This window comes from Aspergillus ibericus, assembly GCF_003184845.1.
Source record: "Aspergillus ibericus CBS 121593 unplaced genomic scaffold BO80scaffold_69, whole genome shotgun sequence".
NCBI lineage: Eukaryota > Fungi > Ascomycota > Eurotiomycetes > Eurotiales > Aspergillaceae > Aspergillus > Aspergillus ibericus.
In genome coordinates, this window is record NW_020292167.1 from 103,152 (window position 1) to 124,519 (window position 21,368).

Sequence of the window (21,368 nt, forward strand, 5' to 3'; positions counted from 1 at the left end):
AAAGTCGAGGTGTCGACTAAAGTCTCCGTCGTGGTAGCTGTACCCGTCATCACGCACGGATTGGTGGTAAAAACTTCCAGCATCTTGTATGAACTGGCCGCGGTTTTCTGGGTCAACGTGCCACCCATCAATTCACAAATTGAGATACCATTCCAGATGACATGGTTGATCCCCGAGCAGGTGCTAACAGCTGTGCAGGATTGATAGCAGGACGGAAAAAGCGACGTTAACACCACCTCCAATATCGGACCCCCCAGCAAGCGAGGCAGAGGAGCAGATGGCCTGGTAATAATCGGTCCCGATAGACCACACTCCTGCCTGGCATCCGCTGCCACTAGGTGCCGTGGAGCTTGGGGTACAGGTGGCTTCGCTGGTGATGACAGGAAAGACAGTCGTGGGGGTGTAGGTGACTGTCTCGAGAGAGGTCGCCGTAATGCTCGTGACTTCCCCCCGGCTAGGGACCGTCGCAGCGGCGGTGCATTGGGCGAGGACAACCAGGAGGAATGCCCTCCAATCAGAAGATCACATTGTGTAGGCCAAAGATTGAGTGGCTTTTAGTGATCTTGCAGGGATATGACAGGCTACCTCCGACTGGCTTTTAATGAAAGAATGGCAGGAAAACCAGAAAACGAGTGACAGTTGAATGCTTGGATGACACAGGCATTCAGCGGCTGTGGAAAATCTCGGAAGGTGGCGGCCGGGGTGTTTTGTACGCGGCCGTCGCCTATTTTCACCCATTTCAACGCATGGCTGCTGCGTGGTCCACCCCTGAGCTAGTAGCGGTACGTCAATCCCTGCTGGCGTCGAATAGAAAGCTTCACAAACCCGATCTACTTTCCACTAGGCAATACTTCCCCGGACAAGAGTTCCATCCGACTCGCCACTAGGACATGTTCGGGCTGAACAGTGGAGGGCTCCTGCATCGGCTGGAATATCCGCTTTGGAATGTCCCGCATCAGTAATTATCCTGATTCGATTCTACGATCAGATTTCCGGGCCTCCAGTGAAAGGACTCATTTGCCGCTTGTGCAGACCGCTGCACTCTTTGTCTGGGATTGAGGTGGTTAACTAGCCCTAAGAGCTTAACACACAACACGGCTACATTCATATTCAACTGTCTCTAACATCGATGCCCCCCATATGCTTTGAGAATAAATTTCAAAGTGCTAGTCCATGGACAAAGTCACAAAACTGCTTATCCATATCTCTTATACAGCAGGAAATCGCGACTTGGCAGAGCATGGATGGAAACTGTGTCCATCTAACCGGTCCGGAAGTGGTTAAGGGATTTTCATGGGTACTAATCTGGAATTCTATGAAGTTACCGAACAGCGTTAAGATTTGTTAGTAAATGAGAATCTGATACCTCTGGAAGAATCTCAAGGAGTCTATAGAATAGAGGAATCATTTCATCTAATTTATTCAAATATGGTAGGAACATCCCTGAATGCTTTCATTGTCCAAGCGAAATCATGACTCAAATCAGTTGCACGGATGTTGCCTTTTATGTATTTGAATTTTTGACTGCTGACTCGAGCTTTCAGTCACAAGCTCTTATATAAAGGTGCCCTTTGCGCATAGTGACCGTTCCCACAGTAAGAATTACTTCGCACGTAGTCACCTGCTCCCTGATCAGGTCTATTGCATATCTTTACCTCAGGCGCCCATGCAAATCGGCCGGAACTTTACGAAAGTGCTATTCTCGATGCGTGTCTTCCAAAGCTTGACCTACACCTTCCCGACATCCTTTATCCTGACTGTCGGTTTGGGATTTGTGATCTTAGCTGTCATCATGTGTGGTAAGCACATTTAGGAAGGCCGCATGTTAGGTATATATCTCTTCTCCCCTTTAATGACTATATATATATACACCTTCAATCACTATACTTACGGCTCTACAGCACTATTTCGCAATGTGCCATCATCCCAGCCAGTAGCAGCCCCGTTGGACTCTGATCGTGAGTGTCTCTTTTCGACTTGAGTATTTGTCCTGCTAACATGTCAGCCTGGACAGCACCCTCGCAGCCCACCGGACCAAACAGTCCTAACTCCAAGCGGAAGCTGAGGAAGCGTCGGAAGTTGTCAGTATTCAACTGACACGATGCAAAAGTCCATGATATCATTGAGCCGTCGGCCATCAGCTCCGCCAGATCTAGGTCCATACCAGTACGAAGTCTGGGTATAGATTTGAGGGCTTGGTTGAGATATACTTGCGAACCACGGGTAGAGATTAGGTACATTGAGATAACGTTGAATATTACTTGATTGGCAGTTCTGGCGTCTCCCCTGCGGAACCCTAAATATCTGTCACTGGTGCCTGCTTACTTGGCCCTGCAGGTACTGGCAGCCATTCTTCCCGAAGTCCCATGGGATAATTGACACTCTATGCCTAGTTTGACACTCCGGGGAGTCAAATGCATTAGCTACATCTAGCATGAATCGTACACTCCCAACAGACCTTTTCCCGGTATGGTTAACCGAAACTTGTCCCCTCAAAGCCGGCACGACGAGGTCAATGTACCTACCACCCTTGACAAACTATACACATCTCTCCAGAACACCCTTCGATATACTACCCCCAACAATCCCCTCTAGACTCCAGCCATATCCTACCTAACCAACCCCAAATCCTTCACTTCGGATACTCATCCGTAAACAAATCCATCCAATACGCAATAGCAGCACTCCGATAATCATCCCTCTCAACACGACAAAGCTGGGTCGCATTAACATCAAACACCAACGCCTCCGGCTGTTGCAGTGTATACTTCGGCCACGTCTTAGTCCCATTAACTATACACAACCCCCATTAGCTCTCGCCCCCCCTTGACATCTTGACAATGCACTTACTCGGAATATTATTCGGACTCATCGTATCAAAAAAGCTAATCCACATACTACTCATCAGATAACTCAACGGCTCGAACGTCTTCTTCTGATCGGCCTGGTCGGTAGGACTGAGTGACTCGGAAAGCGTGACGTTTGTGGAAGACGAACGCGATGTCGTCTTGTTCTTGTCTCCGTTGTATGCGCTGGAGCGCTTCCACTGGTAGCCCAGTCCGGTGTCGTTACCGGGTCGTCCGTCTAGAGTGGAGGGGATGCCGAGGGCTGGGTTATCTGGGTAGAGATGTGCGATTATTTCTGCAGTCGACGTGCTCAACCCGTCGTAGGTCGCCATTTTCAGATTCCCTCCACGCCGTAATAAGACCATGTACCCTCGTCCTGGGTCGTCCCGAGCAACAGCGGCACCTTGACGAAGTGTCCGGCGTTCAGCTCCTTCGACCCTAGGTCTTGAAGGAAATCGCCGTCCACTACAGGGTTGGGGCGGTTGAGCGTGGTGATGTCACTGCTAAAGACGTCAGAGAGGGTGCTGGCATCAACGCTACGCAGACAAGCCAGAGTATCGGACGATCCAGTGCAGTTGGTTGCGTTGACGAACTAGTCATTCTGAACAGCCACCTGAAGCAGAGACGTCATGTTGTATCGTGGATCACGGCCAGATCCATGCTTGAAGAGACCGCTGTGGATGTACACAGCCACGGGAAGTAGTCCCTTGGAGGCGGACACGTTGGAGGCCCGGTACACGTTGAGGGTTAAACAGTCCTCTGAGACATCCTCCCCCAGGACCATTTGTGTTGGACTGTATCCGTAACACATGTAGCCGAACTCGGTGGCGTTTTTCTCTCCCGTTCATGATGTGTTCAGTGACTGGGATGGGCGGAACCGGTTGTCGCCTACTGGTGGCTGCGCGTATAGGATTCCCATGAAGTAGTCTTGGTGCTATTTGGATTGGTGCACGCCGTAGTAGGTTCCATTCAGTGTTTTGGCTGTTGGGTTGGTTGAGGGAGGTCTGGCTGCGGCTGACACTGAGCGCGTCGGCCGTGAGTGCCAGAGCAGCCAATCCCAGACAATGAAAGAGATGCATCGGGAGAAAGAGTGTGGAACAGCTGGCTACTGGTGTGAATGGCAGGGTCAGAAGACTCTATATAGACACAGTTGCCTGACACATATTCCGCTGTAGTCCACCAATCGGCGATGCTTTTTCCGCAACTTCACCATAACTGGATTTTTCAAGGCTGAAAGTCACCCAGTGCCTGCCGTGAAGAATGCCGAAGTCAAGATATGTGTCATCAGACCAGGATAATCACTTGGCATCTTGGGTAGGCGCAAAGCCCTGGCAACTAGGTAAGACATGGATGCGTACTGCGTAGTCTTAGCACCAATCTACGATGAGAGATCTAACGAATTCTGTCTCTCTTGCGACCTAAGCCAGAGTTCTTTCTCCACCGAATCCGCATCTAACGTAGAAACCTGCTTTGGCTATGCCAACTACACCGACGCCCGGTAAGCCCCCTCCTCCATACCCTCCCCCCCCCCTCACAATCCCTCCCCACTAAATCCCAACCCTAGGCAATGCTACAACGGCAACCCCCACGGCGGGGGCCACGGCGGGGTCGGCGGCCTCATGCTCGACCCGATCGACAGCTGCAACGACCCATTATTCTTCCTGCACCACGCCTACCTCGACAAACTCTGGTGGGAATGGCAGATGGCCGATCTGCCCCGTCGGCTGTACGATATGGGTGGGAATAACACCGCCTCGCAGTATATTCTCGACCAGGCGGGACTTTCTCAGCCTGGGGGGGGGGGGATGTTCTGGATTATGATGGGGATCCGGGAACGATCACGACGCTGAATCATACGTTGTGGATGAATGGGATTGTGGGGAATGGGTCGGTGGGGTGTGCGGAGTATGTCGTTGATGAGAGGGCCACGGTGTATGATACGAGTGTGAGGACGGAGGGGAATTATGTGTCGGAGTTTTAGGGGTGGGAGGATCTCATAGGGTTTAGTGGTTATGTTGGAGGGGAGATGGGATGGTTGGACGCGTGCATGCGTGGTGGGGTTTCGTTGGCTTGGCTGTAAAAGCAGTAGATGTGAGAATAGACATCTTGTTCCTGCTTATGTACTAGGTCAGCCTGCACTGACGGATCCTAAAGCTTATGCCTACATCAATGGACCACTTTCTCCCGATTTCTCTTCAAACCAGGGCATCCTTCATCGGTGTGTTAGGGCACGCCTCTAGTTGGGTAAAATCGAAGCTGACGGACAAACTAATCTCACATTCGATGGAAGCTCTGATTAAATTAAAAAATTCAAGAAAAAAGAACCTAACACAACAGACTCCAAAGGTCTAAGTAAAGAGAACTATTGCATGTGGGATATGCGAATACCCCGGTTCTGTAGCCGGAATAATACCAAGCCATCCTCCTACTCTTGACTGTGGGTAAACCCTACTTGACCGATGCTGTGGAATTGACTCATAACTAAATGCAATGCATCACATTAGACCTTCTAATCCATGGCCATGATACAGCAGGTAACCCAAAGTGTGAAAAAAAAACAATAGGGAAAAAGATAAGTGCATCATCCGTGAATCGAACACGGGCCTCATCGATGGCAACGATGAATTCTACCACTAGACCAATGATGCGGAAGCGGCTAACCGTTGCGTTATTTGATTGGCTGCTATGTTTCCTCTTCGCTTTTAAGGTATAGGAGCCAAAGCTATGTTAAGTTGAACCGTGGTACTGCACAATGAGACAGCTCGGCATATACTATGACACACAGGATTGATGATTCTTCTCTCTAGCATTCAATCAGTTTCATTTTAGTTTACACTTCTGAATCATTATAATATCAACGTTCAATCATCACAGGCTAGGCATCGACCAGTCGAATGTAGAATATCCTCCCCGTATATCACCGCACCTCCCTCGCAGCCTCAACCACCAAAGTCAACTGCTCCCCATCCTCCCACGAAACCCGCATCCCCTTGGCCACCCTCTCCATCTCACTCGCCCCCAGACTCTGCAAATCCGGATCCTCACTCCCCCGTTCCACCCGACAAGCCAACAACGCCAGCGCCGACGACTTCCACACGCCCGCTCCCTTCGCCCTCGCCGTATGAATAATCACCGCGATCAAAAACATAATCGACAACACCGTGATCACAATCGGCGCCACCGCCCAGTACCACCGCACCGAGATATACGTCTGCGTGGTGAACGCCTCCCCCGTCACGGTGGTGGTGTTCGCCCCGGTGCGAATAGCGTCCGTGATACCGGTGGCGATCTTCGCCATGACGGGGCTCGGACCGTCGCCGTCATCCATGGATATCGACCACCCGGCTTCGATCTCATCGGAGAGAGTGATGGTGGAGCGGAAAGAGTTGAGGATTTGGAGGAGGGTAGTTCCTTGGATTCGGAAGGAGGTATTGCTGGCGAAACTCGTCACGTTGCTTCCGGTGGACAGGTTATTGGAGAAGAATAGCTGGAACGTGCCGTTCACATACAACTGCTCGGTCTGGGAGGGTGCCAGTGATCGATGGTTCGAGGTATAGCTATTGTTCTCGTACTTCTGGGCACAGAGGTAGAGCGCGCATTCGGTGATCTGGGGCTTCGTTTCCGATGCGGTGAGGTTCTCCGTCGTGTATAATATGTAGGGGTAACTGTATTCCGCGACCCCCAGGCCCACGATCGGGTTCAGGATCCCTGCCACCCGGGCCCCTTGAGAATCGCTGAGATTGAGATCTCCGACGTCGGTGGTGGCGAAGGTCCATTCGTGCTTGGAGAATTGCTCGGCGTCGGTGGAGTTCACGGTGGTGGTTAACAGCGCATAAACGCTGGGGGTAATCTCGAGGCCCCCGGGCGTGGTGTAGGTGCAATTGACGTCGGCGTTTTCAAACGCGGTCCCGTTGAGTGCTCTGCCAATGGTACTGTTCTCAGGGGAAAGCGCACGGCAAGTCTGCGTGGTTTGCGCGGTGACATCCGCGCATTGGCTACAGGCCCCCAAGGCCACGAAGTCGGGATAGTGGCACGATCCGGTGGTGCAGACGGGTTCCTGGGTGCTGTTGGATCCATAGGCGCTGCTGAGCACCGTGAGACTCATGGTGTTGTCGGAATCGGGGTCGAGGGGCATGTAAATGTGTGCGGTTTGGGCGGTTGCAGTCTCGTTGGAAGCGGACACCACGCGCGATGGAAAGGCGAGAATCTGCTGGGCCAGAGGATCGATGGCAGCCGATAGGATCAAGATAATAGCACCCAGGGTGGCCAGACTGGGTCGGGTGCTGGTGATCATTCGGAGAGAGCCCCAGAGCCCTCGACTGGCTTGGTCCACTACTTGCAGGTGGTAGAGTCGTTGCTGCTGACTATATTGGTTCCATTTGAATTGGCTGAGACACACTCCGACGGGGAATAACAAGGCAGCTCGGTCCGCTGTTGCTACCACGGCGATCACAGCGTTGGGCGAGGCTCGATATGCCCAGTCGGCGTAGGTCATCCCATCTAACTGCCCGAGGAGCACGCCCAACGCGATCAGACAGGCGATGCTCAAGATAGACATGACAATTTCTTCCCACCATGATGACCACCAGTTGAACCGGTTGGCGCCTCGAGGTTGCTTTGGGGCCTGCCGATCGTCACGTATCAGCGACTTCTGGGGCGAAGGGGACGGACTGGGGCTTCTCCCTGGGTGCGATTCTGGGTGTTGAATCGGTTCCATAGCGATTCAGGCTCGCGATTTAGGCTCGGGATTCAGGCTCGGGATTCTGATGAATGCAACGAGACGAAATTAAGAGTTTGGTTCACTAGAGGGATGTGCTGCATTTCTACCCCGTGTGCTGTGGGGTGCGGCTGACAGCCTTGCAGCGTTATTTGATATCCAGACTTAGTGCTTACATCTAGCCCTCTACAAGGATAGATCGGCGCAGAATCGGCGCTTAGACAGCTTAGCGGATTCATCCTTCTTCCTTCGGTGGGACCGACCCCCTTAGCAGGTCCAATCATTATCCAGCATTCAATCTTATGCGCCCAGCTGTGACATCCCTAAGCTTCCAGGAACAGCTCATAGGCCTATCTCGAAGCGATGAGATTCAGTAGTGATTGGATGGGTGGAGATTAGTGCATCCTTCGGTGATTTGAAAAATATAATGACTAGCCATGAGTATAGTGAAATGTAGTGATCAGGTTCCTTGCTTGATATGTCTGTCCACTTCACTTGGGCAAGCAGGTCACCTGATCTTGTTGCTTCTCCAGGCGACATTCATTTCTGCATCCCAGATCAACATATCGTCTTCTATACTTCTATCTATCATACACAACTAATCAAAGTAAGTGGATTAAATGGTGCGGTGTAACTTCTTCTCAGCTAGATCGGATGCAAGGGACATGTTACAGCTTCAGGAATGCATCCCTTGAGCGACAACATCTTCCTCCGTCCAAGTGGAACTGAGACACAATACCATTATTCGGCTCTATCCCGGTTTCAGATCCTTAAGGTAAACCGGCTGGTGTCCAGCCAGGGATGATAGTACTTACCTTATACCCACTGCACCCAGCCTGACTCTTCAGTCTCAACTCCACCAACCACCATGCATACCTTCCATCTACTCCAAGGCCTCGCCTTAGCACCCGGTACGTCCCTATCCTCTAACCAACTCACTCTAACAATTGGCAGTCCTAGTGACAGCCAACATCCTCATTTACTCCCCGCCCAGCCAACCCGCCCTCACCTACAGCATCACCATCCCCGACACCACAACCGCCACCGACTCGGGTCCCATCTACCTACAAATCTCCGCCCCGACCACCCTCCAATGGGCCTCTCTCGGCCAAGGCACGCAAATGGATTCGGCCAACATCTTCATCCTCTACGCCGCGTCTGCCACTGAGGTTACCCTGTCTCCCCGATCCAGCATGGACGGGGGTCAGAGCCAGCCGGAGTACAACCCCCTCGCAAACCTCACCCTATTGCCAGGCTCGGGCATCGACAACGGCCGGATGATCGCCAACATTCGCTGCATGAATTGTCTGTCTGCCTGGCCTACCCTCTCCTCGACCAACTCCAGCTCGGAGTATACCTTGGATCCGAATGGCACCTCCACGGCTTGGTTCTGGGCCTCCAAGTCGGGTCCGCCTGTTAACAGCTCCGACCCTGCTGCTGATCTCGCGATGCATGATGACAAGGGAACGATGCAGTTGGATTTGAGTTTAGCGCAGTTTACATCGGCAGAGTCGCTAGGGGTATTGTATAATCCGTTTTTGGAAGGTTCTATTGTGATTTCTTGATTTTTTTTTGCCACCCTCGATTCATGACACTAGGGAGGGCTTTGGCTTAAAGTGGACATTCACTGGTCTTCGAGGGTACTAGTATATATGTTCTGAAAAAGAAAGAGTATTCCACGAATCAGCTTCAGGCATCCGGTCTCGCCACGGAGGTACAATACTCCAGCAATACATTCCACACGAACCCAGCTAAGCCGCAGTCTCACCTGCCTCGAAAAAAAAGCCTCCGTAGCATCCCCGTGAGTAAGCGCCCTAGCATCAAGTTAAAGACTTGTCTGAAAGCGGTGAACAAGCAAGCACCAGTGGAAACTATTTCCGCGATGCTATATCGAGTACTAATAGCCCGGCGCTAACCGCGCACTAGCTACTAGGGCTGACTGGCTCACCAACTATCTCCTAGTACTAACATTCTTCAGCTCTCTAGCACCCTTAGCTCGCCACCTGATCATCTGCAGATGGGCGGTCCAAATTAAATTCTGCATCAGCTGGTACCCCCGCCCCTCTCCAAACTTCTCCCTTAAGAGCAACCGCATCTCATCTACCTCGTATTAAGTATCGCACTTCATTAACCATAACGATCATGGCATACGAGTCCGACTTCGATCCTCGCTCCGAATTACTCCCTCACCTGGTGGACCACTACGCCACCACCACCCCCGAGGCCATCTACGCCGAGTATCCCATCTCCGCAGACAGCTACGACCATGGCTACCGTCCCATCACGTACCGGTCCTTCGCCAACGCCATTAACGGGTTGGCCTGGTGGCTAACCCAGACCCTGGGCCCAGGTCACGGGGAAATCCTGACCTACATTGGTCCCCATGACGTGCGATACCCCGCGCTGGTCCTGGCGGCAGTTAAAGCCGGTTATTGTGTAGGTTGACCCTGGTGCGGGCATAGAATCATGCTGACGGAGTAAGTTGTTTCTCACGTCGCCACGGAATAGCGTCGCTGCGCATGAGAGTTTGTTTCGGCGGCTGGAGTGTACGAAAATGCTGGCGCCCAGTCCGTGTCCGGCGCCTGTTACTGCCATAAGAGAGGCGGTTGAGATGGAGCGGTATGAGGTTCCGAGCGTTGAGCAGCTCCTGGATACGGAATATCCTCATTTTGATTTCTCCAAGTCGTATGCAGAGCATGTTCAGGAAAAACTCGCAATCGTGTAAGTCTGCTCGTCAGTGGGGGGAATCAAGCTAACGGAGCAGCCATACCTCGGGCTCAACGGGCATCCCCAAGCCGATTGTCTGGACGCATGATACGGCGAGTCGACATATGCGTCTGACTTCATTGGCGCCTCCAGATGGGTTCGATGCTCAATCTGCCTGGATTAATGGGAAACGGGAGTTTTTGCCATTGCCTCCGTACCATGTAAGCAGCCTTGATGATTATCTGTTATGTTCTCTAATCGTTGCAGGCGGCCGGTCTGGCACATCTTCTCTTCTTTATTGCTGCTCGGTCTACGGTCATTTGTCCCACATCAAGCGTCCCAACCGCGGCCGGGCTCATCGCGGCGTCCAAGCAGACGCCCATCGACGTGGCGTTGGTCTCGCCGGTGATGCTCCAGGAACTGGCCCAGAGCCCGGAGCTGTTGGAAGAAGGGTGTCGGAATATCCGACACCTCGTCTATAGTGGCGGGGATCTTCCCACTCAGCTAGGAAACACCATTGCCTCCAAGTTCCACCTAGCCAACCAATTCGGTGCCACCGAGGTGGGAATGTTGAATTGTATTCAATCCCACACCAAGCGAAATCCCCAAACCGACTGGCAATACACCCAGTTCCACCCGGCCACGGGGGCCGAATTCCGTCGCGTCACTGACGAGGAATATGAGCTGGTGATTGTCCGTTCTCCCGAGCGGGAAGCACATCAGATTCCATTTGCTATCTTTCCGGATCTCCAGGAGTATCATACTAGGGATCTGTGGGTGCGACATCCAGATCCAAACAAGGCCGATTTTTGGCAATGGAGTGTCCGATTGGATGATGTGATTGTGTTTTTGAATGGGGAGAAGACGAATCCGATTTCTATGGAGCAGGCCATTGTGGCTGCTAATCTGGAGGTGTCTGTTGCGCTGGTGGCCGGGGCACAGCGGTTCCAGGCGTCTCTGTTGATTGAATTGGTTGACAATAAAGCGTTGGATGCAGATGAGAGAACGGCGTTTATGGAGCGGATTTGGCCGTCGATTCAACAGGCGAATAGCGTCTGTCCGGCACATGCTCGTATTGCCAAAACGCATGTGCTGTTGGCACGGCCGGAGAAGCCACTGCCTCGGTCTGCGAAGGGGATTGTGCAGCGCGCGGCTGCCCTGTCGATGTATGCAGAGGAACTGGACGCGCTGTATGCGGATGCGGATCGATTGTCTGATGGTGAACTTGTTGGGCCGGGGGGGGGGGGAGTGATCCAGTGGTGGTGGCAGAGTTCATCCGGAAATGCGTGTCGAGTATCACTGGATGGGATGACATCGATCAGTCCGACAACTGGTTCCAGCGAGGCATGGACTCTCTCCAAGCCATGACGACTGCCCGGCACCTCCGACAGGGCTTTCAGATGGCTGATATCACCCCGAACCTGATCTACCTCCACCCGTCTCTCTCAGATTTAACCAAGGCCATCATCCAACTGGTGAACCACCAAACCGCCCCCGAGGATACCACACACCACCCACTCCAAGAACGAGACCGTCTCCTGCACCACTTCCAATCCCAACTCACCACAACGCCCCCTCCCAACCCTCCCCCCTTCAACCCCTCTGCAAAGCACACCGTCATCCTCACCGGCTCAACCGGCACCCTCGGCACGCACCTCCTGCACATCCTCCAAACCCACCCTGCCATCTCCCACATCCACTGCTTCAACCGCAAACCCACCCCGGACGCCCTCCACCACCAACACACCCAATCCACCCTGCACCACCTGCCCCCTCCCTCTAGGTCCCTCACCACCTTCTGGACCGTCGACCTCTCCCGCCCCTACTTCGGCCTGAACGAGACCACCTACCACACCCTCCAATCCACCACCACTCTGATCATCCACAACGCCTGGCCCGTCAACTTCAATCTCTCCTTATCCTCCTTCACCCCACACCTCACCGGCCTCACCAACCTCCTCAACTTCGCCACTGCATCCCCGCGCCAGTCCCACATCGTCTACATCTCCTCCATCAGCGCCGTCATGTCCCAACCCCAAACCCTAACCAGCACTCCCATCCCAGAAGAAATTCTCCACACCCCATCCCCCGCATCCACCGCCTACGCAAATAGTAAATACATCGCCGAACACATCCTCCATTACGCCTCCAAAACCTTACCCTCTACCTCTGTCCGGATGTCAATCGCCCGGGTGGGCCAAATCGCCGGCTCCATCCACACCCCGGGCCTGTGGAATTCCGGGGAATGGTTCCCGAGTTTAGTCCTCAGTTCGTTGGATGTGGGTGCTGTGCCGGAGAGTTTGGGGGCGATGGGGGATCGGGTGGATTGGGTTCCGGTGGATGAGGTGGCGGGGGTGGTTGTTGAATTGGCTGTCGCGGAGAAGAGAAGTGGCGGAGGGGATGGGGAGGAGGTATTTCATGTGGTGAATCCGAGGGCGGTGGAGTGGGGGGTCATTAGAGAGGTGGTGAGGGAGGTGTTGGCGGAGTATAGGGGGGAGGAGGTGGGGGTTGTGTCGTTCAAGGAGTGGGTGGGGAGGGTTAGGGATGGGGTGGAGGGTGTAGGGGAGGATGAGATGAGGGAGGTGTTGGAGCGGAATCCAGCTGCCAAGTTGTTGGGTTTTTTTGAGGGGGCGGTGGAGGGTGCAGTGGAAGGTTCTCAGGGCAGGGGATGGGTGTTTGAGACGAGATGCACGGAGGAGAGGAGCGAACGGTTGAGGGCCGTGGAGGGGGTGCAGGTCGAGTGGGTGCGGAAGTGGATTCGGGAGTGGATGGAGAGGGCGAAGCATCCCTAAATGGTCTCGAAAGTGAATTAATCGCCACCTGGACGGTACAGATAAACTCGCTGAATTGGGTCCATTGCCTTCTCGATGGAGTCGTATCCCTCTTGACCTGACCGTTCAGTGAACAAGAAGAAAACCAGGCTAGGAAGATAGCAAAGTCATCACCTACGTGGGTGGAACGACTAGGGCAAATTATCAGATGAAAGATACTAGGTTACCTCGCTGCACAATTCCCAGAGTCTGCGTACGAACTGGTATAGCAACAAATATTTCCGAACAGCAAAAATAAAAAAAGAATGACCTACGCAGGACTCGAACCTGCAATCTCTTGATCCGTAGTCAAGCGCCTTACCATTGGGCCAGCAGGCCAATTGTTGAAAATGCTATCTGTTTTATGTTACATAATGGATTACTATTTTCCACTGTGCATCTACCAAGCATGCCATATGCCATGTTTGATGGAATGAATACAGTGCATACTACTAGATTGTTTCCATTCTAAGATGATCGGCATGGGATGTATCATTATGCCAACGCAGCATCTGGAAGTACTAACCTATACGGCATTTTACTTGTTCAGTGTTCTGGTACTACTACTCGTTATATATTTGATGTTATATATGTTCTAGCAGTCAGCGGAGCATTGGATAAATATATCCCCTCACAACCACGAGAATCATATCCCCACATTGCGCTCCATGTACTAGTCCCGCTGTAGATCACGAAAATTGAGGCATGCACCCCAACCAATATATAATGCTAATCTCAATACCCATGCCTCAACCTGGTAAAGGTGAGAATTTCACCATCTCCCACCCCATTAGCCAGATTCCAGAGGCAAGCCCTGATGGAGACTCAAAGCCACTGCACATGGGCCCAAAGAAAGGACTTATAATGTAAGTAAATCTATTCTTCATCGGAATTGTCGGCAGCAGGGTTCGATCCTGGCACGGTGGTACCGGCAAAAAGAATACCAACATTGAATGGTCGATTCAACCATACAGGGGAAAAAAGGATGGGACGAGCCGGGCTTGAACCGGCCACCTCCAGATCTTCAGTCTGACGCGCTCCCAGATGCGCCATCGTCCCTTGTTCCTTGAGGAGAGGTATAAAATAGTGCTCTACAGGGGGTTAGGTAAATCTGCGAGACCGACTCCCCATCGCCCCAAGGTATCGTGGAGGTGCATAACACTGCACCAATTACTCCAAGGAACTCATTAGCTCAGTCAGGCGAGCTTCAAGTGGCGATATCCTGGAAGTAAAAGCACACTACACATGTCAGCTATATATAATGTCTACCATATCCGGCAGGCAACATATATCATGATTCTACCTCTATCTTCAACACTCCAAGGCAACACATCCCTCACCATCAAAAACAAAGCCTCCTCACCACTACTCCTTCCTCAACGGCTCCCGAACCGCCGACACAAACTAAACCCATCAGCATCCCCCACCCAGCCCAAAAAGAAAGACATAAACTCACCGGAACAACCAACGCCTTCTCCATATCCCACACTCCACTCTTAGCATAAACATCCTCCTCCACGATCTGCCGAACTTCCTCGACCGTCTCCGCCGTGTAAATCAGCATACTACCCTTGAAGGACAAATCCTCGCCTTCTTGGGGATGAGAGCCCAACATGGCGCCTAGTATAATTAGTAGCCTACAGCATTGACGTGAAAGTAAAGTGCACGAACCACCAACGACTATCTTTCCGGTCTGGACCAGGGGTCCGATTCCCGCCATGTGAGTCCTGACCATAATTAACGAGCTGCAGATGATAGTTCCCTGAAAGGGGGGAACATACGGTCGAACCTTTCTCCTCAATTCCAAAGCATCAGGCTTGTCGGGGAGAATGCAGAGCCATTCCTTTTTGCTGGCTGTCGCGATGGTGCGGAGGCCGATTTGGGTACGGAGTTGGGTGGGGAGAGCCCTGGCGGAGAAGCGGAGGAGGGACATGTTGAGAAGGAATGATATTAGAGATGGATATGGTTGTCGTGATGGGACTATTAATTGATAGGAAGAGGTTAGTGTTGTGGTCGGAACAAGGGAACCGGTGGAAGTGCCGATCTTATCGGATGGATTGATGCCTGAGGAGCCAGGCAGCATACCATAGCAGTTGACGGGCTAACATAGTGATCCCAGTGATAGATAGAAATACACTTATTATCAGCATATGCTCTTGGCATTACATACATGTCGCGCATTACAATCATCGTCATAAGTGTAAAGTCTAGCAAAAATCTATATCAGCAAGTTAATCCTGCTGCTCTTTCAACTCCCTCAACTCACTCCTCTCTATCTCATCCTCCCACCTCTTCCGCGGCCGCTCAAACGTCTCCGTAATCCGTCCATACGCCACCCCTCCCAACTGCGCCACCGGCCTCAACTTCTCCAACTCAATATGACTAAACTCCGCATCCACCGCCCCCTCCTGCATCCAGAACCTCGTGGCCCGAATCAACACCACCGCCGGCGCACTCATCCCGGGTTCATGCGCCTCGAACTCCTTAATAACCACCACCTTGCCTTCCACCGAGAAAACCCGACTCCTGCACCCTCGTAGGCCTAACCGTCGAACTCGCCGCTTTCGACAGGCCTGAAATCTTCCACTCCAACACTCCATACGGCGCATCAATCGACGTGGCATTCACCGCCTCAATCATCCCCCTCGGACACTGTGTTGATTACGCACTCCCCCCGTCTCTTTCAAATTCCGATAGGTATCCTTGACTGGACCCGGGCGGGACGAGAACCCCACGATGAAAGTGGGCGGGTCGTGCTCGACGACTTGGAAGTAGCTGAACGGGGCGAGGTTCGAGGTTTTTTCCGTCGCCCGAGACGGTGCTGATGAAGCCGATGGGGCGGGGGGCGCGATGCCGGAGACGAGCAGACGGTAGTTGTTGACCATGGGGTGGTCGGGAGCGTAGGGGTCGATTTCGTGATGGGCTTTGCTGGTGTGGTTGGGGACCCCTTGCCCGTAGGTCCAGTTGGGGTAGGGGGATTGGGTCATTTTGATGTGTCATGCTTCGTGACGATTTTGTAGGTTGCTTTGGCTGCTGTTGCTTTGGCTGCTTCTGCTGCAGCTGAAGAGGAACTCATTCTGGTGTTGCATGGGCTCACGTGGGATGTCCGCTTGAGGAGTGATCTGATGTTGTTAGTCACCGTCTTTTGGTATTGGAATAAGACTTACCTCCGGTGAGCCGGGGGATACTCTTCGCTACAGTGGCCATGATAACCGCCATTCAATTCAACATTGCAACTGTTACAGCATGCTCTTGTCGTTCTGACGTGGCTGCAGGTCACGCCCTAGTACACATCAAGCCACATCACATGACAGCTGAATGATGCCCCGCTCTTCCCCCGCAACCCCACGTTGAAGCATCATAATTTATCGTCAGGTTGTCAGGAACACATACATGAAAGTACTTTAAGTCTAATATAAATAGCCATGTAATTTTTATATATATTTCTATTATACCCCTATCTATATAACTTATTAAATACTATAGTTATTATCTCTATGCCACTAATTATTTCCTAGGTTGGACGTTTCGACTATGAATAGTTAACTAGGTGTGCTATGGGTGGCGAGGAGTAACAATTTTCCGGGTCGGAAGATAGTAAAGCCGAAAGTAGCCAACCTCTAATGCCCAATACTGAACATACACTAGCCAAGCACCTTTCAGTCATTATAAGAACCGCTATCTCTCCTCGATGTCTTGGATCAAACATCAATTAAATTCAAACTTCTTCACTCACAAGCCTAAGAATCAAAGAATTTCCGACATCCTTAGATTACAATGGCTGTTCCGCATCACCGGCACCGTTCATCGTTGGAAGGGGTGATCGTTCCTGAACCGCAACACTTGACGCCAGAAGAGCATGACAAAGCTACTGAGCTTTTTAACATGATCATCGATTATTTCGAGCCTCTGCAGAAATCTAGCAAGAAGTACAAACCGATAACACTTATACGCCTCACGATGGAGGGGATCTCTGTTGAAGACGAGTTTCTTATTTTCTTTTTCACTTTCATTGAGCACAACCGACTTGGAGTCACAGAAGACACAGAAATTTGCCTAGCTGAGACCTTATCAAGTGTGCAAAGTTTTCAGGGATGGACTGATGAAGAACGACATGTCCTTGATGACAGTTTGGTCAAGTTTGCCATGTATCTGATAGAGAATTTCTTCCTACCACGTATGTCACTGATACATACCTGAAGTATGGGATACTTACCTTTCCCAGTCAAAGCATTGGCCGCAAAGACTCCTCAACCTACGCCGGCATCTGTTTCTCGTCTCAAATCGTCAGAACCAGCTATTGGCACCCCGCAACGTGTCTCTAATCTGCGGCATCTCTGCCTTACGCGTGATCGACATCGATGTGTTATAACGCGAAAATTCGACGCTCTGGAGGGTGAAACACGGTACAATATCTATGGAGACGAAGTAACAGATGATGATGGGAATTCTTTACTGCCAGAGAGTGATAACATGACCTATCTAGAAGTAGCGCATATCATTCCTCATTCTCTCATGTCTCTCAGTGACCTTGAAGGAGAGCCGAAACTGGTACGTCACTAACTATATATATGATCTTTTGCTGACCCATTTGTAAGACTGAGCGAAAGCATATAACCCATAAGATTCTCAAAATGTTCAACCCCACAGTTCTCCACTTGATCAGCGGGACTGATATTGACCGACCGATGAATGCGCTCACCTTGACTCATGACCTTCATAGATTGTTCGGCAATTTTGAAGTTGCATTTGAACCAGTCCAGAATCAAGCACACACATACAAGATTGACTATGTGAAGACCAAACGCATCTGGCGATCTTACAAACTTCCTATTATCCGCAAGCTCTACATCACCCCCGACAGAAATATCGAGCCACCTTCTCCGGAACTTTTGGAAATACATCGTGCTATCGGGCGCATTCTTCATCTTAGTGCCGCGGGTGAACATATCGATCGAGTCATTCAGGACATGGAAAACTTGAAGGGGGGGCCAGTGTGCTCGGACGGGTCTTCTCGCATTGGTGAATACATCAATTATAAACTTGCGTCTCAACTTGGCTGGACGCATGTTTATTAGGGATTGGCGTGTTGTTGATAGTGACAGAATTGTTTCAGGACTTTACCAGGAATTATTCATGTTAGGCTTTTTAACTCAGGAAGCTGTCCCTTTCCTGGTCGTTGAAACTGATAGGCGCCGCCGTCGATCCCTGGATTGATAGATCCTCACAGTATTAGATGCCCGTCTTTATCAAAACCCTTCGTGCGTTTGCCGGAAGGCATACAGCTGATGATGATGAGTCGTCACTCTGACCCTTCGCTTTAGGCGATATGGTGGGTACCACTATATCTTATATGTACTTCCATTCACAGTGGATCATTACTTTCTTGACTAACTTGTAGTCTCAACAAGGCCGTCTCATCACTGATCAAGTACTAGCCAACAGGGATTGCCAGTTCCATCGCTATCATGTGACAGAACACCACACAGACTCCCAAGGTGTTTCTTCATGGCCACACTCTGGACTTTCATATATATGTAGGGACGATGTGTGGCTACTCGCGACACAGGTAATCCCGTCCACATCAACACTGGAGTTCAGGCATCAAGCGGATGATTGGCTGCACCTCAGTGGCTTAAACTCATCTGGAGGAGGTAGAGCCAACAAGAACCCTAGGACTGACTCTGCAATCTTTCGATTCCCTCGTGAATAATAGCATCGCAGTGACGTATCAACTGGATTAAGGTAGTCAGTTAAAGCAATGTTCGCGTCACATGAGTAGGATGGCCAATGATATTAAGATTGACTAGGACTGTGTACGAGGTAAATCAGAATACGAATCAGAGCGGCCAAAGAACTTGCCAGGGCCAGTATTGCTTTCGAGAGATACCCATACAGGTATCTGACATTCACTGTTTACACAACGACCTGCCGCCTCCTCCAATCGATAGCCCCCTCATACAAACAATTGTAATCCATAAATTCGGCCGGATTCATGGCCACCTTGGCTCTCTCGTCCTCGCCGCCGGCCAACCGACTATACGCCTGGATCGTGGTGGCCCGTTCATATCGACACTCAAACACCTCCTGGTTAATCCTCTCCACATCCTCCCTCTTCCATCTCCCGCCACCCTCTTCATCTCCCCCCAATTCCCTGAACAACGCCCCCAACGCTTCCGCATCCTCAATGGCCTGACTTCCTCCCTGTCCCTGCGTCGGCAACATGGCATGTGCCGAATCTCCAATCAAAATCACCCGTCCTTTGCACCACGTCTCCAACGGATCCAGATCCCTCAACTGCCACAACCCTATCTCCCCCTGCGCTAACCGTAACGGCGCCCTCGCCCAGTCTGGAAAATCCCCAAACGTATCCAACATCTTCCCCCGATCACCCTTCGTCACCCAACTCGTCCCCTTTCCCCCTCCCTCGCCCATCTCATCCGGCACCAACGCAACAACACTATACACCTTCCCTCCTCTCGCCGGACCCATGACCATCCTCCGGCGATCCCCCACCACCATAACCGTCCGACTCACCCTCGGATCCACCACCTTCACAAACGCCTCATCCTGCACCAAGTCCTCCATCTCCACCATCATCCGATACGCACTCCACCCGGTCAATCTCGCCGCAACCTCCTTCCCAAGTACATACCCCCTCGTCACGGACTTGATTCCATCCGCCCCGATGATCAAATCCCCCCGCACCGTCTCCCCATCACTTATCTCCACAACCCCCTCTTCACAATCCACCCCCACCACCCTCTTCCCTACCCATACCTCCGCCGGAAGCCCCTCATACTCCACCGACGTCGCCCTCTCCCGCAACACAGCGTGCAAATCTTGTCGATGATAAATCATCCTCTCGGCACCGTACGTTCCCATCGACGATGACAGAGAAACATGCGTCTTCAACGACCCGGACAGATCATACACCGAGAACGCAGTATCCGTCATGGCCAGTGGTGCGAGGAGATCGGATACACCCCATCGGGCAACGAGCTTCGAGGCGTTCGGTTGGAGGGAGATGGTGGCGCCGATTTCGGTACTCAGGGGGGATTGTTCGAGGAGGAGGATTCTTCGGGTGGGATGGCGGAGGGAGATTGCCTTATACCTGTTAGTTATGGATGGGTGGTTTAGGGTGGAGGTGGGGGGAGGGGTACGGCTGCGAGACCGGCGATGCCGGCGCCGATGATGATGATGTTGTATGTGGTCATTGTAGCTTGATGGTGAGGTTGGTAGGATATTGGGGGAGGTTAGGGGTTATTTTATCTGGGTATTTACTCTGAGATGGAGGGTTCGGTCAGATGCTCGGCGAGGCCCGAATCGGCGAGATATCTCGGGGCCCTCCGAGCGAGCCCTAACTCGGTCTCGGAGCAGGTAATACCATCCTTCGGGGCATCATACCTAGCTTTATACAATCCAGATAAGTACGCCTTTATCCAGTGCCATCTCCATCATCCCAACTTCATCTATCCCAACACCAACAGCCACTCACCATGTCTACCACCACCACCACCACCACCATCACCCCCCAAATTCCAACCCTAACCCCAACCCCTAACAGCTCCACCAAAGGTAGAGGCCAAAACCGCATGCTCCTCGACGGCAAGCCCACCACCTACGGCGACTTCCGCGACGACCTCAACCGCGACGGTTACGCCGTGATCAAGGGTGCCATCCCACTGGACCGAGCCAAGTCCTACGCTGATGCGTTTTACTCGTACATGGAGGGATTGTATGCCCCCCCCCCACTCCCATTCCTCCACCTGCCCGAAACCACCACCATAATCCCCCAAAACTAACAACGAATAAATGGGTAGTGGCCTCGGCTACACCCGCACCGACCCGCGCACCGTCCGCCGGGCGCAACTCCCCGTGATGAACGAAAAGGGGATGATCCTGGACTACGGGGTTACCCATGAACAATGGGTGTGGGATATTCGGGGCGAGGAGGGCGTGGTGGATGCGTTTGCGAAGGTATATGATGATGAGGAGTTGATTGTGTCGTTTGATGTGGTGAATGTGGGGTTTGCTAAGTATTCCTTCCTTCCTCCCCCCCCTCTTCTTCTTCTTTCTCTCTGGGTTATGTTTGGGTGGGAGAATGTGGCTAATGATTGTTTGTTTGGGGGTATAGTCGCGAGGATATGCCGGAGAAGTAATGTCCCCTCTTTTTTTTTTTACTTGTGATGTGCTAGAGGGAATGAGGCTAATAGGTTGGAATGGTAGCAAACCCTGGCCCCATCAAGACCAAGACCCCTCAAAACCCGGATTCAGATGTACGTCCCC

At 51.9% G+C, this 21,368-nt stretch overlaps 12 protein-coding genes and 3 non-coding genes across 15 annotated transcripts; 7 read left to right on the top strand and 8 right to left on the bottom strand.

Moving 5' to 3' along the window:
- Window positions 1–1,666: 1,666 nt before the first annotated feature.
- Window positions 1,667–2,097, top strand: BO80DRAFT_450005 (uncharacterized protein; the record flags this gene model as incomplete). The annotated part of the gene is made up of 3 exons (XM_025721780.1): window positions 1,667–1,799; window positions 1,902–1,958; window positions 2,006–2,097. The coding sequence occupies 3 exons, from the start codon at window positions 1,667–1,669 to the stop codon at window positions 2,095–2,097; spliced, it is 282 nt and encodes a 93-aa protein (XP_025570022.1).
- A 535-nt stretch (window positions 2,098–2,632) lies between these two features.
- On the bottom strand, window positions 2,633–3,630 carry BO80DRAFT_450006 (alpha/beta-hydrolase; the record flags this gene model as incomplete). The annotated part of the gene is made up of 4 exons (XM_025721781.1): window positions 2,633–2,793; window positions 2,851–3,141; window positions 3,216–3,382; window positions 3,440–3,630. The coding sequence occupies 4 exons, from the start codon at window positions 3,628–3,630 to the stop codon at window positions 2,633–2,635; spliced, it is 810 nt and encodes a 269-aa protein (XP_025570023.1).
- Window positions 3,631–4,192: 562 nt separating this feature from the next.
- BO80DRAFT_450007 (Di-copper centre-containing protein) lies at window positions 4,193–4,696 on the top strand (the record flags this gene model as incomplete). The annotated part of the gene is made up of 2 exons (XM_025721782.1): window positions 4,193–4,344; window positions 4,411–4,696. The coding sequence occupies 2 exons, from the start codon at window positions 4,193–4,195 to the stop codon at window positions 4,694–4,696; spliced, it is 438 nt and encodes a 145-aa protein (XP_025570024.1).
- Window positions 4,697–5,423: 727 nt separating this feature from the next.
- On the bottom strand, window positions 5,424–5,494 carry BO80DRAFT_t286. Its single transcript has one exon. It is a non-coding gene; the product is annotated as a tRNA-Gly (tRNA).
- A 207-nt stretch (window positions 5,495–5,701) lies between these two features.
- On the bottom strand, window positions 5,702–7,615 carry BO80DRAFT_429708 (DUF3176 domain-containing protein). Its single transcript, XM_025720533.1, has one exon. It carries the CDS (start codon window positions 7,402–7,404, stop codon window positions 5,764–5,766), a length of 1,641 nt encoding a protein of 546 aa, XP_025570025.1. The 5' UTR covers window positions 7,405–7,615; the 3' UTR covers window positions 5,702–5,763.
- Window positions 7,616–8,320: 705 nt separating this feature from the next.
- BO80DRAFT_469217 (CBD9-like protein) lies at window positions 8,321–9,202 on the top strand. Its single transcript, XM_025722993.1, has 2 exons — window positions 8,321–8,474; window positions 8,518–9,202. The coding sequence occupies exons 1-2, from the start codon at window positions 8,432–8,434 to the stop codon at window positions 9,126–9,128; spliced, it is 654 nt and encodes a 217-aa protein (XP_025570026.1). The 5' UTR covers window positions 8,321–8,431; the 3' UTR covers window positions 9,129–9,202.
- Window positions 9,203–9,567: 365 nt separating this feature from the next.
- On the top strand, window positions 9,568–13,313 carry BO80DRAFT_506001 (NRPS-like enzyme). Its single transcript, XM_025724526.1, has 5 exons — window positions 9,568–9,999; window positions 10,046–10,284; window positions 10,328–10,490; window positions 10,537–11,488; window positions 11,539–13,313. The coding sequence occupies exons 1-5, from the start codon at window positions 9,706–9,708 to the stop codon at window positions 13,059–13,061; spliced, it is 3,171 nt and encodes a 1,056-aa protein (XP_025570027.1). The 5' UTR covers window positions 9,568–9,705; the 3' UTR covers window positions 13,062–13,313.
- A 33-nt stretch (window positions 13,314–13,346) lies between these two features.
- Window positions 13,347–13,418, bottom strand: BO80DRAFT_t285. Its single transcript has one exon. It is a non-coding gene; the product is annotated as a tRNA-Arg (tRNA).
- A 647-nt stretch (window positions 13,419–14,065) lies between these two features.
- BO80DRAFT_t284 lies at window positions 14,066–14,138 on the bottom strand. Its single transcript has one exon. It is a non-coding gene; the product is annotated as a tRNA-Phe (tRNA).
- Window positions 14,139–14,219: 81 nt separating this feature from the next.
- On the bottom strand, window positions 14,220–15,084 carry BO80DRAFT_429710 (YciI family protein). The gene is made up of 4 exons (XM_025720534.1): window positions 14,861–15,084; window positions 14,751–14,806; window positions 14,536–14,699; window positions 14,220–14,483 (listed from the first exon to the last, which is right to left on the bottom strand). Exons 1-4 carry the CDS (start codon window positions 15,010–15,012, stop codon window positions 14,445–14,447), a joined length of 411 nt encoding a protein of 136 aa, XP_025570028.1. The 5' UTR covers window positions 15,013–15,084; the 3' UTR covers window positions 14,220–14,444.
- Window positions 15,085–15,310: 226 nt separating this feature from the next.
- Window positions 15,311–16,317, bottom strand: BO80DRAFT_497580 (uncharacterized protein; the record flags this gene model as incomplete). Its single annotated transcript, XM_025724085.1, has 3 exons — window positions 16,247–16,317; window positions 15,749–16,201; window positions 15,311–15,673 (listed from the first exon to the last, which is right to left on the bottom strand). Exons 2-3 carry the CDS (start codon window positions 16,064–16,066, stop codon window positions 15,311–15,313), a joined length of 681 nt encoding a protein of 226 aa, XP_025570029.1. The 5' UTR covers window positions 16,067–16,201; window positions 16,247–16,317.
- Window positions 16,318–16,721: 404 nt separating this feature from the next.
- BO80DRAFT_251553 (uncharacterized protein) lies at window positions 16,722–18,019 on the top strand. Its single transcript, XM_025714647.1, has 4 exons — window positions 16,722–17,256; window positions 17,305–17,507; window positions 17,566–17,630; window positions 17,678–18,019. The coding sequence occupies exons 1-3, from the start codon at window positions 16,857–16,859 to the stop codon at window positions 17,569–17,571; spliced, it is 609 nt and encodes a 202-aa protein (XP_025570030.1). The 5' UTR covers window positions 16,722–16,856; the 3' UTR covers window positions 17,572–17,630; window positions 17,678–18,019.
- On the top strand, window positions 17,714–18,157 carry BO80DRAFT_368146 (HNH endonuclease signature motif containing protein; the record flags this gene model as incomplete). The annotated part of the gene is made up of 1 exon (XM_025716324.1): window positions 17,714–18,157. One exon carries the CDS (start codon window positions 17,714–17,716, stop codon window positions 18,155–18,157), a length of 444 nt encoding a protein of 147 aa, XP_025570031.1.
- An 838-nt stretch (window positions 18,158–18,995) lies between these two features.
- BO80DRAFT_497582 (monooxygenase) lies at window positions 18,996–20,296 on the bottom strand (the record flags this gene model as incomplete). Its single annotated transcript, XM_025724086.1, has 2 exons — window positions 18,996–20,186; window positions 20,243–20,296. The coding sequence occupies 2 exons, from the start codon at window positions 20,294–20,296 to the stop codon at window positions 18,996–18,998; spliced, it is 1,245 nt and encodes a 414-aa protein (XP_025570032.1).
- Window positions 20,297–20,545: 249 nt separating this feature from the next.
- On the top strand, window positions 20,546–21,359 carry BO80DRAFT_251580 (uncharacterized protein). Its single transcript, XM_025714648.1, has 3 exons — window positions 20,546–20,817; window positions 20,903–21,118; window positions 21,217–21,359. Exons 1-3 carry the CDS (start codon window positions 20,579–20,581, stop codon window positions 21,239–21,241), a joined length of 480 nt encoding a protein of 159 aa, XP_025570033.1. The 5' UTR covers window positions 20,546–20,578; the 3' UTR covers window positions 21,242–21,359.
- The last annotated feature ends 9 nt before the right edge of the window (window positions 21,360–21,368 follow it).

What these genes read in the sequence shown, in the direction of transcription:
- BO80DRAFT_429708 (XM_025720533.1), bottom strand. Translation starts at nt 7,404, where the DNA reads ATGTCTATCTTGAGCATCGCCTGTCTGATCGCGTTGGGCGTGCTCCTC.
- BO80DRAFT_469217 (XM_025722993.1), top strand. Translation starts at nt 8,432, where the DNA reads ATGCATACCTTCCATCTACTCCAAGGCCTCGCCTTAGCACCCG. An exon ending in AGGCCTCGCCTTAGCACCCG is followed by an intron (nt 8,475 to 8,517) that starts GTACGTCCCTAT and finishes AACAATTGGCAG; the next exon opens with TCCTAGTGACAGCCAACATC.
- BO80DRAFT_506001 (XM_025724526.1), top strand. Translation starts at nt 9,706, where the DNA reads ATGGCATACGAGTCCGACTTCGATCCTCGCTCCGAATTACTCCCTCAC. An exon ending in CAGTTAAAGCCGGTTATTGT is followed by an intron (nt 10,000 to 10,045) that starts GTAGGTTGACCC and finishes TGACGGAGTAAG; the next exon opens with TTGTTTCTCACGTCGCCACG. An exon ending in TGCCATTGCCTCCGTACCAT is followed by an intron (nt 10,491 to 10,536) that starts GTAAGCAGCCTT and finishes TAATCGTTGCAG; the next exon opens with GCGGCCGGTCTGGCACATCT.
- BO80DRAFT_429710 (XM_025720534.1), bottom strand. Translation starts at nt 15,012, where the DNA reads ATGTCCCTCCTCCGCTTCTCCGCCAGGGCTCTCCCCACCCAACTCCGT. An exon ending in CGGAAAGATAGTCGTTGGTG is followed by an intron (nt 14,700 to 14,750) that starts GTTCGTGCACTT and finishes TAATTATACTAG; the next exon opens with GCGCCATGTTGGGCTCTCAT. An exon ending in AGAAGGCGTTGGTTGTTCCG is followed by an intron (nt 14,484 to 14,535) that starts GTGAGTTTATGT and finishes TGATGGGTTTAG; the next exon opens with TTTGTGTCGGCGGTTCGGGA.
- BO80DRAFT_251553 (XM_025714647.1), top strand. Translation starts at nt 16,857, where the DNA reads ATGGCTGTTCCGCATCACCGGCACCGTTCATCGTTGGAAGGGGTGATC. An exon ending in AGAGAATTTCTTCCTACCAC is followed by an intron (nt 17,257 to 17,304) that starts GTATGTCACTGA and finishes TACCTTTCCCAG; the next exon opens with TCAAAGCATTGGCCGCAAAG.
- BO80DRAFT_251580 (XM_025714648.1), top strand. Translation starts at nt 20,579, where the DNA reads ATGTCTACCACCACCACCACCACCACCATCACCCCCCAAATTCCAACC. An exon ending in TACTCGTACATGGAGGGATT is followed by an intron (nt 20,818 to 20,902) that starts GTATGCCCCCCC and finishes ATAAATGGGTAG; the next exon opens with TGGCCTCGGCTACACCCGCA. An exon ending in GTGAATGTGGGGTTTGCTAA is followed by an intron (nt 21,119 to 21,216) that starts GTATTCCTTCCT and finishes TTGGGGGTATAG; the next exon opens with TCGCGAGGATATGCCGGAGA.